Below are 15408 nucleotides of genomic sequence, written 5' to 3'. Positions count from 1 at the left end.
GATGTTGGTGTTCACTAATAGTCTAATACCACCTCGCCTACTGGATGAGATGACCGGAGAGAAAAAAGAGAAAAAAAAAGTTTAGTGTGAAATGCGGGTTAGCGTTGGAGATGGAGATGCGGTGTAGGTGTGGGTGATGGGTTGTTTGACGAAGTGACCTCGTGTTCTCAGATTCAGGTGAGGTGAGGTGCGCACTGATCTTGGGTCAAGAATCTCGACTCATCCTCAGGGTCTCTCTGCAAGATTATTCTGTAAGCTAAATTACTGAACTGCCTTTTGCGCGCCAGAGTGTTACCGAAGCGGCTGTGGCTGACACAGGCGTGGACTCGGTGGAGCGAGCAGGATGGCGGCTCGACTCCTGCGAATAAGATCTGGTGATTCTATAACTTCTATTCTTGAAGGAGAGAGTGATGTGATGGCGAGTACGCATCGGGGGGTCTTGGCCGGATATGTGGCCTGGCGGCTGCGTTCCCGTGAGGGGTTCGCACATTGCCGCCTGCTGGTCCTTTCGTTCGGTCGCAGACTGCAGATGGGATGCGGCCGGGGCTGTCCATCATTGCTGATCTTTGACTCCGAAGCGCGAAGCAATTCCCATGGGTCACGATCACACATCGCAGCGGACTTGGAAGCGCTCTCTAAAAGTGGAGACGCTGCTGCTGGCTTTCTCGATTGATCATCGATGTGGAAGGCTGGAAGCTAAGAAGACTCTCTCCCCTTGTCCTTTTCGTGGAGTCTGGAGACCAGCCCCCTGGCGCTTCGCTTGAGCTAGCGGCACCATCCTGGTGGTGCTACACTGAGAGAGTGGGAAAAAAAAAAAAAAAACGGCCGACAAGGAAAGACTCCCGCTCTACGTCACAAGACCAAACTACGCACAGCGTTACCCTCCGAGCTTTAGTCCCGGCGCAGGGTCGCAACGACATGGAGGAGGGGTTACATTCTGCTGCGCTGTTCCTGAGTCGGACGAGCTGAAAGGGGAAGAGGCCGTTTCGCCTGAAACTCTTTAGCCCCGCATCCGCCCTCTAAGGAGCTCGAGAGCTTTTCTGTTCTGGTGTGCTTCTCGACGAGTGGTCCTGTCTAACCTCGCCATGCGGAGTGGCTGTGTTGTTCTTCTTTTCGCCCGATGGTAGGCGTGCAAAAGAGACCAACCAGGTGTATTCTGTCTTTATGCCGCTTCTTCTTAGTTGGTGGGTTTATGATCGCCTGATGTTCTGGGGCGGATGGGCACTTGGACCAAGCTTGCCCTGCATGCCTGGTCCTTGGTAGGAGTTGAAGATTCCGGGTCGGCCGGTTGTCTTCTGCATCGTCTTCCGGGTATGTATCTGCGGAGCATGGAGCAGTAAAGTATACACTATACACTAGTGTCCTCCGTAGCGAGAGTCTACACTAGTGTTGCCAGCAAAGCAATTGGTTAACGAGGACTCTAACATCCGGGAAGGGCTATATTGATCCATGTGCAATTGCAGTGCTTGGTATGACCTCATCTCTCCATTGGCGGCGGCTCGCTCTTGCTGCATCTGTCCGATAGAAGATTGATCCCTCCGGTGCCAGATCTTGGCGTCAAAAAATATCAAAAGAACAAAAAAAAAAAAAAAAAAAAAAAAAAAGGCAGAAAAATAAATTCGCGGCGTCTCGAGTTTGGGGCGCAAGAGGACCACAGCCTAACAATGCAACAACCAGGAGAGGAGAAAGAGGAGAGGGGATGTAAAGTGAGCGGCTCGGAGAATCCATTGGTCGAGGGCGCAAGATAGAGTAGAGTGGTACCTGCATTAGCATGAAGGTAGGCGCTGTGGCTGGCGTGTTTCACCTTTCTTTCCTGTTTTTCTCCTCGCCTTTTTTTTTTTTTTTTTTTTTTTTTTTTTCCTTTCTTAGCCTCTCTTGTCCGATTCGACCGAATGTTCTGGTCGTTTTTTTTTTCCCTTGGAAGGCAACGGGGAACGAGAACCAACGATTCGGGTCCTTTTGGGTTTCTCCCGATGGTGTTTCGATTGGCCCACTCGATGGGAATTCTTCAAGATATTATTCGTTAATTATTGGGCGAGCTTTTCACCATTCATGCGAGGGAGAGGAGAGAGGAAGGGGCTTGCTTGCACGAAGTACGAAGTAAAGTGATATCGATCTTGTATAGGTCACTAGCATCCTCATCCTCATCCTCATCCCCACAAATGGACTGACACTTCATCTTCGGTGACTTGTTCGCCGCCGACTTGGTGATATTCTAGTACAACATTGTAATTCTATTTACATTGTTCGAGATGCGACTGAAAATTGGAAAATGAGATTAGATGATCTCGTCCGCGCTCTCAATCGCTGCTCTGGGGCCAATTCTACAAATCTATCAATTTATCTAGAGCATCTCATTTCCTTTGTGTGCTTTACCTCCGTATTGAGTCGTAGGTTGGCTCTTGCTTGTTGGTGACCTTGCTCATCCACTCATCCACCTCCCGGGTTAGCCGATCGACTTGGCATCACCGCCAAATGCCAAATGCTCACTTCATCCCATCCACTTTGCAACTAATACGAAGTAATCAATAATTACAAAGTAAGCTACGAAGTTGTCGACTCGCCCTCCCCAGTAATGCTGTTGGTGGGTCGACTTGATACCCGGCCTACAAGTAGCAGAACTCAGCGCACACACACCCACACCCACGTACCCCAAGCCTCGAACGTTGTCGGTCTCCACCCGATTTCAGGTGGCTCGCCAGCTTTGGTCCAGTAACGTGCGATGCCGCCTCGCTGTGGATATCGGAGGGATGGACTCACATGCCTTTGGGGGCTGTTTTCGTCGTACGAAGTAAAAGGTTGGCGGCGGATATAATCTATTGGGATCCCTTTTCGCGTGGTCTATTATTAGTTGAAGGGTGCGTCTACTGAGGTACGCTGTGGACTTTCCCATCTCGGCTCTCTTCAGCAGCATGCGAGGCAAGGCGAGGCTCATGAGCAGCAGCACAATCATCAGCTCAGCTGAGATGGAGCGCCAAGTGTGCAAGCCAAGTCGCAAATGCAGGGCGTTCTACCTGTGCTTTCCTGGCCCCCCCCTGAAACTACGAAGTAACTGCACTTACTTACCTCAATGTACGGGCAGGACTAGTCCGCGAGCGGCTCAGAGTTGAGCAAACTATTAACACGCAAAACTGCACAGTTAATAATATCATTATACATTGGGATCAACCATTGATCTAGTTTTCTGATTCCTCATCTTGAAGCAGAGGCGGTCCAGCTCAAGGTCGTTGGCTCGAGCAGCCAGTTAAGATTTCTGGTGTTTGCCTGGCTCTGTAGTACACAGCAGTTCATTTGCAGTGCTTTCAGGGGCATCCCCCACTGAAGAAACGATCGGTCCAGTGCAGTTGGGTTCGACTAATCAGAGCCACTCGCACGAGAGGCGTTACGAAGTACTTCGTACAGAGGGGCAACCGGCCAATCCCAGCGTCGTCCTCGCTCGCGCCGCCTGGACTAGACTGCTGCGACGGCGAAGTACACCTTGCGCTGCAGACAGTGAACGAAGTACTTCGTAAACCACCTGCATGGGGGCTTTTGGCACTGACCCCAAGGATACAAAGTACTTCGCCAGGAGTGTACCTGTGTACACTACTTCGTACTTCGTAAACTTATGTCGTTACTCGCAGACCCGAACCTGCCAAGAGCCCAGAAACCTCCGAGAGCCTCACCCATCACCACCAGAACCAGTCCGACCTGGCAAGGGTCCCCCGTTCCAGGGGAAAAACCTGGTCCAACCGATTGCTCTCTTGCAACCCCTGACCATCTCCTATTTTGTCCTATTTTGGAATGCATGGTTATTAATTGAAAATCACCCTCTGGATTGGCTCGGTGCGCTTGTGGACGCCACCACGCGGACGACATGATCGTTTCCAAATCCGACTCTTTAACACTGCCGTCCGACTGGAGACTTGTCGGTCGGGGAATTGGGGAAAATGGAAAGAAAAAAAAGGATGAAAAATAAACTCACGAAACTCGACCTAGCTATTGGCGGAGAACGCCCAGTTAGAAGCGCCCGCCGTGAAACCTTCGTCGAGTTCGGCCTTTTTTTGACAACATCAGACCGCCTCTGGCCTGCTGCAACTCGCAGTGAACATGAAACTTGAGGCGCACCTCTAGTTCAGTACCGAAGTACTTTGTATGGTCCGCTGTCGCTACGATGGGGCCTAACATGCACATAACACTCCATTCTTCGTCTAATCCGAACAAGAACGTACGAAGTACGAGAAGACCTGGGAGAATCTGGGCCTCCTATGCACATTTTCTTTGCTACCAAACCATCATATAGTGTACTTGGTAGTCGTCCATGGATTAACCATGGGTTAATGACAGGGGCCGGGTCGGAGGAGAATGCAGTCGAGCGAACCAGACCCAGACCCCCTAGCCCAGTCTGTGCTCCCCCCTACCACCACCATGCCAAGGGCACCACCGCTAGGAAGCCATGACGATGCCTGGCGATGCGATGCCCCAAGCCCCATCCGACTACAACCTCGATGATCCAAGGGCGGCCAAAGGGGATCAGTCTCCACTCTGAACTGCACCCCCCTTTCCATCTCTTGCGCCCACGCCCCCGTTCTCCTCTCAGGCACGCAGGCGTCCACGGCCTCCCGAGGTCGCCGGCGACGGACGGACTCCCATCATGGCTCTCTGATGGAAAATGCTATATAGGGACTCCATGTTCCTGCCTTCTTTTTCTGCTCCTACTCTTCGTGTTTCCTAACCAACTTTTCTCTGTTGTGTCCAGTCTTTGCCTTGTTCATTCCTCTCCTAAACATTCGTTATATATCGGGAGTCGAGACACATTCGCTATATTTGTCTTTCTCGTCTCTACCAAAACGACCTTCGCTTCTTTATTCGTGATATAGACTATCACACTGTCATATTCTTGATTTACATCACCATCTTTTGGTCATTCACCAGAACATTTTCCCAGTTACATCTTTCCACTTACATCGTTTGAACACATTCGCAACATGAAGACTACCGCTCTCCTGGTGCTCGCCGCCGGCGTTGGCGAGTCCGTTGCCACTGTACGTCCCATTCAGCAATACCCACATCGTCCCTCATCTACTCTAGTGTGGTCCACTAACACTTTTACTCTAGTTCGGCTTCGGTGGCTTTGGCGGCTTCAGGGGTGCCAACCCCTTCACCTGCCCCGATAACACCGACAACAGCAGGTGCGAGGATAAGCAGAGGGGAGGCTTCGACTTCTCTGACCTCCTTCCCGGAAAGAAGGACTTCTTCGACTATGGCGGCTTCAACTTCAAGGGCTTCGAGTGCAAGGATGACCAGCGCAGCCGCCGAGAGCTGACCGGTGACTGCGGTCCCGACAAGGACTCCAACCCTTTCTTCGGCCGTGACAACGACAACTTCTCCATCGACGAGATTGAGATCTACGCCGAGTTCGACACCGACCTCGAGTTCCACTACGACATGCCCGACGGCAAGCTGTGCAAGCACCGATCCCCCTGCTCGTCCAAGGGTTCCGTCGTCAAGAACACCCAGTGTGGTGGCGCCAAGAAGGTCACCGTGATCCACCCCAAGCAGCCCAACAAGCCCAAGGCCAAGTGCGGTATCCGCATCCCTAAGATCAGGTTCGACTGCAAGCCCCCCAAGACGACCACCCCTCCCAAGACCACCAAGAAGACCACCACCTCTCCTCCCGCTGCCACCGAGACTCCCGACGTTCCCGGAACCACCGAGGTTCCCGACGTTCCTGAGACTACTGATGTTCCCGAGACTCCCGAGACCACTGAAGTCCCCGACGTTCCTGAGACCAGTGAGGTTCCTGACGTTCCTGGAACCACCGTCACCTCTTCTTCGCCCGAGGAGCCCAGCTCTCCCGCCGAGCAGGAGTCTTCCACCGTCCCCGAGGTCCCTGGCACTACCGTCACTTCCTCTTCTCCCGAGCAGCCTAGCTCTCCCGCTGGCGGCGAGGAGTCTTCCACTGCTGTTGGCGAGACCTCCGAGACCCCCGCGCAGCCTGAGACTACTGCTCCTCCCGAGATCGAGACCTCTGTGACCACCCACCTCACCACCTCCACCATCTTCACCACCGTCGTCTCCACCGTCACCAACTGCGGCCCCGAGGTTCCCGACTGCCCCAACGGCCAGGAGAGCACCGTCATCGTCACCGCCACCGTGCCCCTGACCACCACCGTCTGCCCCGTCACCGAGATCGTCACCCGCACCAAGGACACCCCCGTCCCCGCCACCTCGGACAAGAGCCCCAACGTCCCCTCGGTCTCCAGCGTGCCCGGAGTCCCCAGCGTCATCTCCAGCGCCCCCGCCCCCGTCGAGACCCTCCCCTGCCCCGACGTTGTCCCCTCGTGCCTCAACACCTGGCTCTTCAGCGTCGGCTGCTCCGACAACACCGACACCGCCTGCTTCTGCCCCGACACCGCCTTCGTGCAGAACATCTTCACCTGCATCTACGCCTACGGTGAGACCGAGACCGTCATCTCCGAGGCTATCGTTTTCTTCCAGGGTATCTGCGGTGGTCACATCCCCGAGAACCCTGCCATCGTCACCGGCATCGACTCCATCACCTCCATCATCACCGAGGCCCCCAAGCCCACCGTCCCCGCCGGGTACACCACCGTCACCGTCACCGTCACCACCGAGGTCCCCTGCGTCACTGACGGCGTCACCATCTCTGGCTCCAGCACCACCACCGTCATCGAGCAGACTGCCGAGATTCCCAACGTCGGCTTCCAGACGAACTCGGAGGGCAACGTCAACGTCGTCCCTACCACCCCTGCCCCCGTCGTTCAGAACCCTGCTCCTTCGGCCACTGCCACTCCCATCGGCACTTTCATCTCTGTGCCCGTTGCCACTGGCACCCAGGCTGTTTCTCCCACCGGCCCCGTCATCGTCTCCGGTGCGGGCAGGGTCGCTTCCGGCCTTGGTCTCGGCGTCGCCGCCGTTGTTGGCCTTGTTGTCCTCTTCTAAGCATTTTCCTCTCCTGAGAGAAAGGCTTAAGGTCAATTAAAACGATAATTGGTGGTTGTATGTGAGAGATAGAGAGAGAAAAGAGTCCATTTTCCTTTTTTTATGTTTTTCATCTTAATAGCAAATGGCATTTTCAAGGTCCGGTCCGGGAAGGTTAATACCATGATGAGGGATGTTTTTTTTTCCTGCCTTCCTGTTTTCTGTTTTTAATAGAGGAGGGCTTATTTATCTCTCTTTTTCTTGTTCAGCACTGGTAGCATTGGACTCAAACGTGTAATATGGTCGAATGGATAAGGGGAGGGAATATCTTGGATATTCTTACATGGACTACGCTTGGACGCGTAATAGTTCTTTTTTCTCCTTTCATTAAAATATGCTTTGTTAAACATCTCTTCCGTTCCCTACTTCGTGACCATCATCCGATTGCTTGGAAGCAGTTGCCAATATTTCGTAGCAGTCCTAAACTCGACCTTGTCAGGCTCTATCTACTGCATGAACTATCCCCGTCCTTCTCGTCAGGTCGGTGCCCATGTCGAGATGAAAATGTTGTCTTGGGGAGGCCAACGAGAGAGGCGATAACTCCAAACAACATGCCATGATCAAGTCCCGCAAGAATAACTCGAGAACAAAGTGAACAAAATGTAAAAAGTCGATCGAAGTGCCTCCATTCTACTCTCTACCATAACAGCTAAGTACACGGCGGCGCCAATTATTGGGTTTATTCACACAGAAACCGGAAGCAGAAAAAAGGAAGGCGGAAACAAAAACGAATAAAAAAAAAAAGAAAAAGCCCCTTCTTTTCTCCTCTCATAACATCATAAAAAAAAGATAAAAAAAGAAGAAGAAAAGGAGGGTAAACAAAACGAGCCTCAAAGGGTCCTCGGCTTGCGAACCCATAAAACTGAAGAAGAAGAAAAAAAATGAAAAAAGAAAATGCCCTGATGCCATGTTGGTAATGCTCCAACCCGCTGGCAGAAACTCCCTTCCCCAAGAATTCCCCATGGATACGATACTTCCGAGGGCCGTTTGTTTTTCGTCAATATAGAGATTTGATGCACACCAATGGTTTCTTTCGAAGTCCAAACCGAACACACGCTGATGAAACATGGAAGAACATGGAAGAGGAATACAAAAAGGCAAGAAGGCCAAGGGGGAAGAGGTTTGAAAGAAGGAGAAAAAAAGACAAGGCGTTAAAAAAAAAAACCCAAAAATGTACACATACAGCATCTCGTCTGCGCGAGTTCCGTCTTTTCCCCATCACTATACCAACAGGAAAAATAACAAAACGACACACGTGCCGAGGTTGAAACAAGAATAAGTGATAAAAGGAATCAAAACGTGAACACAACGGAAAAGGGGTATATAATGCTCGCCAAATTCCCTTAGACCGCAAGAGGAAGAAGAAAATCCCCTCAGAAGACGAAGTTTCATCCATCAGAATCGGTCATTGCCGTGTAGCTGGAATGGTGACTCAATGCTCGGTGCGGGTTCGGATGAGCAGCGCCACTGTCGTCGATGTAATAAGTATTTGGATCCCGCTGTTTTCTTCTTCGTCGAGCTTGCCCGTCCGAGGACAGTTCCTGCCTGCTCGGGATAGATGAGCGGAGTACACTATGGGCGGCTGGCATTCTTAGTTCGGCTGTCGACCTCGCCCTCACGCTCATCCACGTCAAGCCGCTTACGCCAATCGGCCAAGCTCTCACTGAGGCCGAGTCCATTATCGTCGTCCCTCCGTGCGCCGGCGGGTGCAATGCTAGCCTCAAAGTCAAAGGCGTTGCTTAGGCGGTAGTTCTTGTTAGTCGTCTCCCAGTGCGATCGCAGCGTCTCCAGTTCGTTGGCGAGATTGTCCAGTGCCATGCTATTTCGGGCATCGAAGCCTCCCGCGCCGTACACGCTGTCGGTCCCCGAACTCTCGTTTTGTTCGTGCGGGACGTTACTAAGGCCAAGGCCATTTGTGGTGCCGCCGCCAATGCCGCCGATCACCTGTCGGCTCTGCCGGCGGTAGCTATCAACCGAAGATTCGACTTGGTCGAGCAGGAGCGCTACCTTACGTTCAGCATCCTGAGCTCGCTGTTCGAGGAGGGCATTCTCTTGCTGTAGTTGCTCTAGGTCCTTCTTAATGGCCGTGACTTTGGACGCTGCCTCCTCCGCAGACTTGGATGCTACGTCTCGGTCCTTCTTCGCGGACTCCAAATCAGCGCCGATAGTAGCGACGCGCGCTTCAAGCACGCTTGACGAAGAGCGGACCTCCTCTTGAAGGGTTTCGATTTGGTGCCGTAAGCTGTTCTTTTCGGCTTCCCAGTCGGCAGGAGCTTCGGTCGCGCCTTGAGCAGCGGCGGCTGCGGCGCGATCCTCAAATTCATCGAGCTCGGTTCTTAGGCGCTTGTTCTCGGCCTTGTAGGCCGAGTGCTCTTCCTTCAACTTCTTCAGCATCTTCTCCGTAGTCTTTAGGTACGCGATTGCTGAGTTGTAGTCTTGTTCGAGCTGCGCCAACTTATCGCGGTACTGCGCTTCCGATGCCTGCAGCGCTGTGATCATGGATTGCCTTGCCTCTTCGTGAGATGATGTAGCGGCCGCTAGCTGCTTCTCAAGTTCACGGATGCGTACCTGCTCAGGGGAGCTAGCGCGTGGGCTGCCCAAGCTCCGGTTCCTGGACGCACTGGTTGGGCTAATTCCCCTCTCGGCAAGAATATCCTTGAGGGTGTTGTGCTGCACCGTCATCGCGTTAGTCTCGAGCTGTTGCGCGGCTAGCTCACGTTTCAGGTCAGAGTTGGCAGCCTGGAGACTCTGTGTATCCCGGAGCGCCGTTTGCAGTTGTCTCCTAATGGAGACACCGTCCCTGCTGGATTGCTCTTGGTATGCCTCTAATCCCGCAATACGTTCCTCGGCCGCACGCAGCTTCTCTGCGGCAGTATCAAGCTCCTGTTGGTACTTCTTGGCGAGCGCGTTGGCCTTGCTAACCTGCTCCTGGAGTGCGGCTAGACCTTCGGAGGTGGTCTTGCTTGATTTGGCGACGTTAGTCGTCACAACCTTGTCAAGACCAGCCATCACAGCTTGCCGGTGAGTCCGTGCCTCCTGTGCATTCTTCTCTGCGAGTTCCTCAGCATCCCGCAGGCGTTGGGTAGCAGCGACAAGCTCTGCCGTCCGCGCTTCATGCTCGGTCTTCAGCTTATTGTACTTGAGCTCGGCCTTCTCCCGAAGCTCACGCTCCTCCTCTAGCTTCTGTTCTAGGTGAGAAGTTGTCTCGGCAGACGCCGCTACGGCAAGCCGGAGGGATTCTAGAGTCTGGTTTCGCTCCTTCGTGCTGTCGACAGCATCGCTGTACTTTGTCTCCAGCTCCCCCTTCTCGACTTTGAGGACATTGATGGCGGCGAGGGTATCGGCGGCGGAAACAGCATTTTCCCTCGCCTCTCGTTGCGCGATATAAAGTTCGGACTTTAATCGCTCTAGTTCAGTCGATGTTTCCTGTTTGTATGCCTCGAGGCCTTCCATCCGCTTCTGGGAAGCGCTAGAGGTATCATCAGCTAGTTGCCTAGCCCGTCTTTCCGCCTCCAGCTCCATCCTCAGGTGCTCCATCTGAGCCTGAAGGTCCTTTTGAAAGCCCAGAGCGGACGCCAGTTTCTTGTTCAAGCTCGCTGTGCGGTCGTCGCCATCGCGGTCCGTATCCAATTGGGGGGTGCTAGCGGCGCTGCCGCCCGAGAACGCGGCAAGTTTGGCCTTTGCATAAACGGCCTCCTGGATCGCGGCATCTCGTTGCTTTTCGGCTTCCGCGATTTGCTTCGCAGCAAGGATCGCTTGCTTATCTACAGAGCTTTGCACGTTTGCCAGCTCCGCCCTCATGGCAAGAAGAGCCTCGATTAGCGGCTTGTCTTCGTCATCAAAGGCCTCGGGGGCACGGCTGTCGAGCACAGGACTTAGATTAGAGGACGGAACATAGCCCGCCTTGCGCGCAAGCTCTAATTCCGACGAGTACCATGCAATGCGGTTCCTTGATGTATCGAGTTCCTTGAGTAAAGCCACCGTCTGGGAGTTTCGACCAGACGACCTCCTATTGAGAGGGTTGCTCACTTGTCGGGTAGGAGGGGGAGGGGAAGCGGGCCGTGTTGGTGTTCCCTTGCTTGGAGTCTCGCCTTCGAGTGAGCCCGGTGATCGTTGCTTCGGCTTCGCCTTCGGGGTCTCGGCTATGGTTTGGTCCACTCTCGCCGCGGGCTTTTGCGACTGTTGCTGAGTCGGCGTCCGGCGTCCGTTTGCGGTGGGGTTGTCGATGTTCTTCGGCCCATCTCGTGCTGATGGTGGCTGATTCGCGTTAACCTGCACTGGCGCATCTCGCTCGGTTGATTGACCGCGAGGTCGAGGAATGTTCGACGCTGAAACTGGTGGTTTGGACGTGGTTGGCTGCTGTGGTGGAGGCCCGTTCGGTGGCGATGGCCCTGCCGCCCTTGGACCCCTCGGACCAGGGCTAGCGACACCCGGGCCAGACAAGTCAGTTGATCCTTGCGGGCTGCGATAACCGTTCATCTGGCCGTTAGGCGTCGCATTCGGGCCACCAGTGGTGATTCTCTTGGGGTCTTGACCCGTATTCGCGTCACGGGAAGATTGCTGTCTCCCCACGCCTTGTTCGCCCGCACTTGGCCGCCTTCCTTGCTGAGCTCTCATTGAGTTTGCCTGAGAATCGCTGGGATAGCGGATCTTAGTCGTGTCTAGAACATACACAACGGCAAGATCGCTTGAAGTACCCGCTGGAGAACTTGGCTCTCCTCCAACCACAACCACGGATTTCGAAACAGCCGTCATGCTGTGACCCGAGCGAGGCGAAGGCGAAGGGCCCATGTTCTGAAAGGTGTACCATCTACGCGAGGTGATCCTGAACGCAGCCAAGTCTCCGAGGTCCGTCCCATCTTCGGTTCGCCCGCCAAAGATGTACATTACGTCGTCGACAATAGCCGCGGCGTGGCCTTCCCGTGGTACTGGTATATATCCGATGCAGTCGAGTTGGGCCCACTTGTTAAGTGGAGCATCGTAGCTCCAGACATCGTTGAACCATTGATAACCATTAGTACCACCGAATCTACCAGTAGAAGAAGGTTAGCCGAGGACCGCAACGCTAGGGTAGCGGAGGGGGAGGCAGCAATTACAGATAAAGCTTGTCATTGAATGTGACGACGGAATGATTGGTTCGCGCCTGAGGAACATTGTCCGCGCCGGCATCACCGCCGGGGATGAGCATTTCCCATCGGTTATTGGGGGTCTGTAGCTGGTTGAGATCAAAGGCGCATAAATCGTTCATGAAGTACCCTTCGACTTGGCCACCGAAGATGAAGATTTTAGATCCAAGGATGTTAAGGGAGTGACCGTAGCGCCCAGACGGCCGGGGACCAGCAGGTAGAACGCGTGACCACTGCCTCGTTGCTGAAATTGGAGGTTAGCATCAACATTCTTGGGGGAAAAAAAAGGCGACAAGTTATTCATTGCAGCCTTTAGGAATGAGACGGGCCGAACGTGGGAGTTGCCATACAGGTATTCAACAAGTAGAGAGTTTCATCTAGAACATCGGCTTCATCGATCTTAGTGTCGCCGCCAAAGACAATGAAGGCGTTTCCGACTAGCAAGCTAGCATGACCAACTCTAGGACCGGGGCCCTCAGCGGTAGTCGCAAGAGGGTAGCAGGCCATAGGACCTCCAGCTTCGATCATCCATAGGTCGCCTTTTACTGTCGCACCGTTTATGAGACCGCCCATGACGTAGATATCGCCTTCCTTCGACGCTACTGAATTGACGGCTGCTCCGTATCGCGGGAAAGGGCTCGGGTGGGAGGTGGTATAGGTTAATCGGCGTTGTGACCAGGGATATAGGGAGGCATTCGGGTTGGAGATGGGTGGGCCATTTCGATACTACCCAGCACAGGCTCAAATCAGACAAACGATTCTTTCTATATGGAGCGAGTGTTTGCGATGACTTACGGGGAGGTCCGATTGTTGCTGTGGCTGCTGGTCAACACTTGGGCCGCGCCGAGGATAAGACTCAGGGCTGTTCGCCATGCCTTCGGCATCTAAGGAGTTGAGACTGCCCGTGGGCGTGGAACGCTGGAGAGAGTTCTTCTCATCTTTACTGGTGTTGCCGCGACCACCTCCAGAGCCAGACGAGCCCGGAATGGCCTCACGAGCCTTTTCCCTGTCTTTATTCTTTGACTTGAACAGGAAAGCCATGGCGGTGGATTATCCGCGCACAGCGGTGGGAATCGCGGGGCGATGCGCGGCTCCTCAGTCAATCGGGTGTTTCGGAGGGTCGCGTAACAGGTCGAGAGGAAATATTTAGATTCGGAGCTGGGCGACGGTATCTCCAAAGGGCGTTCTTAGCAGCTCGGTTCGGATTAATGACTAAATGCTACGACTAGCGATGGACTCGTCGAAAGTGACCGACGATGGATGAACAGAGTAGAGGGAGGCGAGCAATTACGGTCGCTTGGGTCTTGCGATGCTCGAACTAGGACGCTGGTACGGGAGTGCAGGGAGAGGTCGAGGCTCGAGGGAATTTGGGATGGCTGGGAGACCATGTGGAGCGCACTAGGGTAGGTTGTCGTCGATGGGATTTCCGTGAACTGCTTGGTCGACCTCTCAATTTTTCTCCCTCCTCGCAGCCTTTCGAATTTGGAGAGGGGGGTCTGTTCGAGAGGGGGCTGGCACACAAAAAGAGTCGTATCGTACCAGGGAATTTCGGCGCGGATCGCAACCTCGAGAGGGTGAAATAATTAGAAGATTGGGGTACTTGGATGAGATGAATGGGAAATTATCACTACAAAGACATCAAGGACGCCGTGGGGGGGAAGAAAGAGAGAATAGAGGCGGAAACCTAATTACTCGCAATGAAGAACGAAGGAAAGAAAAAAAAATAACTAGGTAAGACCAGGGAGATCGCGAGTTTGAGCGTCGATGTTTGGTTGGTCGTCACTGCGCTTGAAGGACAAGGCAGTCGAAGAGATTTGAAGTAAGGGGCTTTCCAGCAATAATTCCCCCCTTTGTCCTGCTCTCTGTTGAAGTCTCCTGGTCCCTCCCGATCGGCTGAAAAGAGCGTGGGTTGGGTACACTACTCGCGTACAGTGTATGCATCCACTTGTACTTCGTACCTGAAGGGCCCACCGTTGGACCGTTGGACGGGTTCCTGTTTCTCTTTGGCAGAGCAGAACTTGGTGGAGTGTAGAGTTGGACTGGAGACGCCATCAATGTCCATCAATAGAACTAACCAGAGAGCTAAGGAGAGACGTCCACATCTCTTATTCTTAATCTCTCCTTAGACAGTTTGGGACCTCAAGGCTCGTACTTCGTAGGTCTGTCCTTTCCTTCCTTTAATGCGTACAAGTATATCAAAGTATATCACTCAAGTACATGTGTTGGTGTGGTTGACCTGTCTTATGAGCTGCTACGAAGGAATTCTAACATTTGATCCTTGAGAAATGGCAACGGCGATTGGGGAGGATGTGATGGGATGTCACTCTCATGTAACAGATACATTATAGATACAGCTTTCCTCGTTGGATGATCTACATTCTACAGGCACATCGCTCTCTCCATGCTGGTTGGGGCCATTAGTGTTTTCTCACTCCAAACAAGAAATGGTTATTTGCAAGTATCCTGTACCCCAAGCACTGACACGGAGCTAGAATCCCCCGACGTTTGCTTCCTGTGACCGAGAGAGTGGACGGCGCTAGGAAACGGAAGAAAGTCCTCATCCTACCGAGCAGATCACTGAATCGCTCTCGCCCTGATCCCAGAGCAGGCGCTGAGTCTTGGCTTTGTCCTTATATGCTATAATAGATTAGCTGTTGTTGCCAGCCCCCCAAGCATAGCTTCAAGTCAATCAGGCATGGTTCCCGTCACAGACTTGGATTGTGGTGTTTCTCAGGAACGGATTGCACCATGGAAGTTAAAAAAGAGAAGGTTGGAACTGGACCCTGTGGTTAAGGAATACTGAATCCATGGATTTGACTGGTCTCAGACACGCCAGGCGTCCTCCCCTCCAGAGTTATGGTTGACTGGCATTGCACGTGACGTCGGCCTTGACTCCTCTGTAGATTATGAATGAAGGACGAAGTAATCTGCAAAGTGCACACTACGAACTTTCGCCCCTGCCCAAATTGTAGCCGAGTCCCACTTTGATAATTTCATATTCATTTGCTTGCCAAGTTCAGTGAACGCTTGGTGTTTCATGTTTCATCCCCTGCAGTGTCGCGGGGAAACTTTTTCGCAGATACTTCGTACTTGATGCGACACACGTCGTCGCGCTTTCCATTCTTCAGCGATGTCATCTTACGACACTGTCACCAAGCGCAGCTTCCCTCTGTAGTGTACAAGAGTGCGCCCAAGATTGATCTCGTCACAGCTCATGTGAGAGATTGAGAAAGAAGAGGGCCTTCCCCAAGCAACAGGCGACCTCGCTCATCACTTGAATACATGTACCTCCGTCCTT

At 53.2% G+C, this 15408-nt stretch overlaps 2 protein-coding genes across 2 annotated transcripts; one reads left to right on the top strand and one right to left on the bottom strand.

Moving 5' to 3' along the window:
- Positions 1 to 4967: 4967 nt before the first annotated feature.
- Positions 4968 to 6945, top strand: SAPIO_CDS9907 (Adhesin protein Mad1; the record flags this gene model as incomplete). Its single annotated transcript, XM_016791191.1, has 2 exons — positions 4968 to 5024; positions 5098 to 6945. 2 exons carry the CDS (start codon positions 4968 to 4970, stop codon positions 6943 to 6945), a joined length of 1905 nt encoding a protein of 634 aa, XP_016639035.1.
- A 1611-nt stretch (positions 6946 to 8556) lies between these two features.
- SAPIO_CDS9906 (Kelch domain-containing protein) lies at positions 8557 to 13151 on the bottom strand (the record flags this gene model as incomplete). Its single annotated transcript, XM_016791190.1, has 4 exons — positions 8557 to 12013; positions 12081 to 12354; positions 12461 to 12836; positions 12906 to 13151. The coding sequence occupies 4 exons, from the start codon at positions 13149 to 13151 to the stop codon at positions 8557 to 8559; spliced, it is 4353 nt and encodes a 1450-aa protein (XP_016639034.1).
- Positions 13152 to 15408: the final 2257 nt, after the last annotated feature.

The sequence above is a fragment of the Scedosporium apiospermum genome (genome assembly GCF_000732125.1).
Source record: "Scedosporium apiospermum strain IHEM 14462 chromosome Unknown SEQ_SAPIO_0154, whole genome shotgun sequence".
NCBI lineage: Eukaryota > Fungi > Ascomycota > Sordariomycetes > Microascales > Microascaceae > Scedosporium > Scedosporium apiospermum.
Note: the sequence above shows the minus strand (reverse complement) of the source record. Positions and strands in the feature narration are given on the sequence as shown.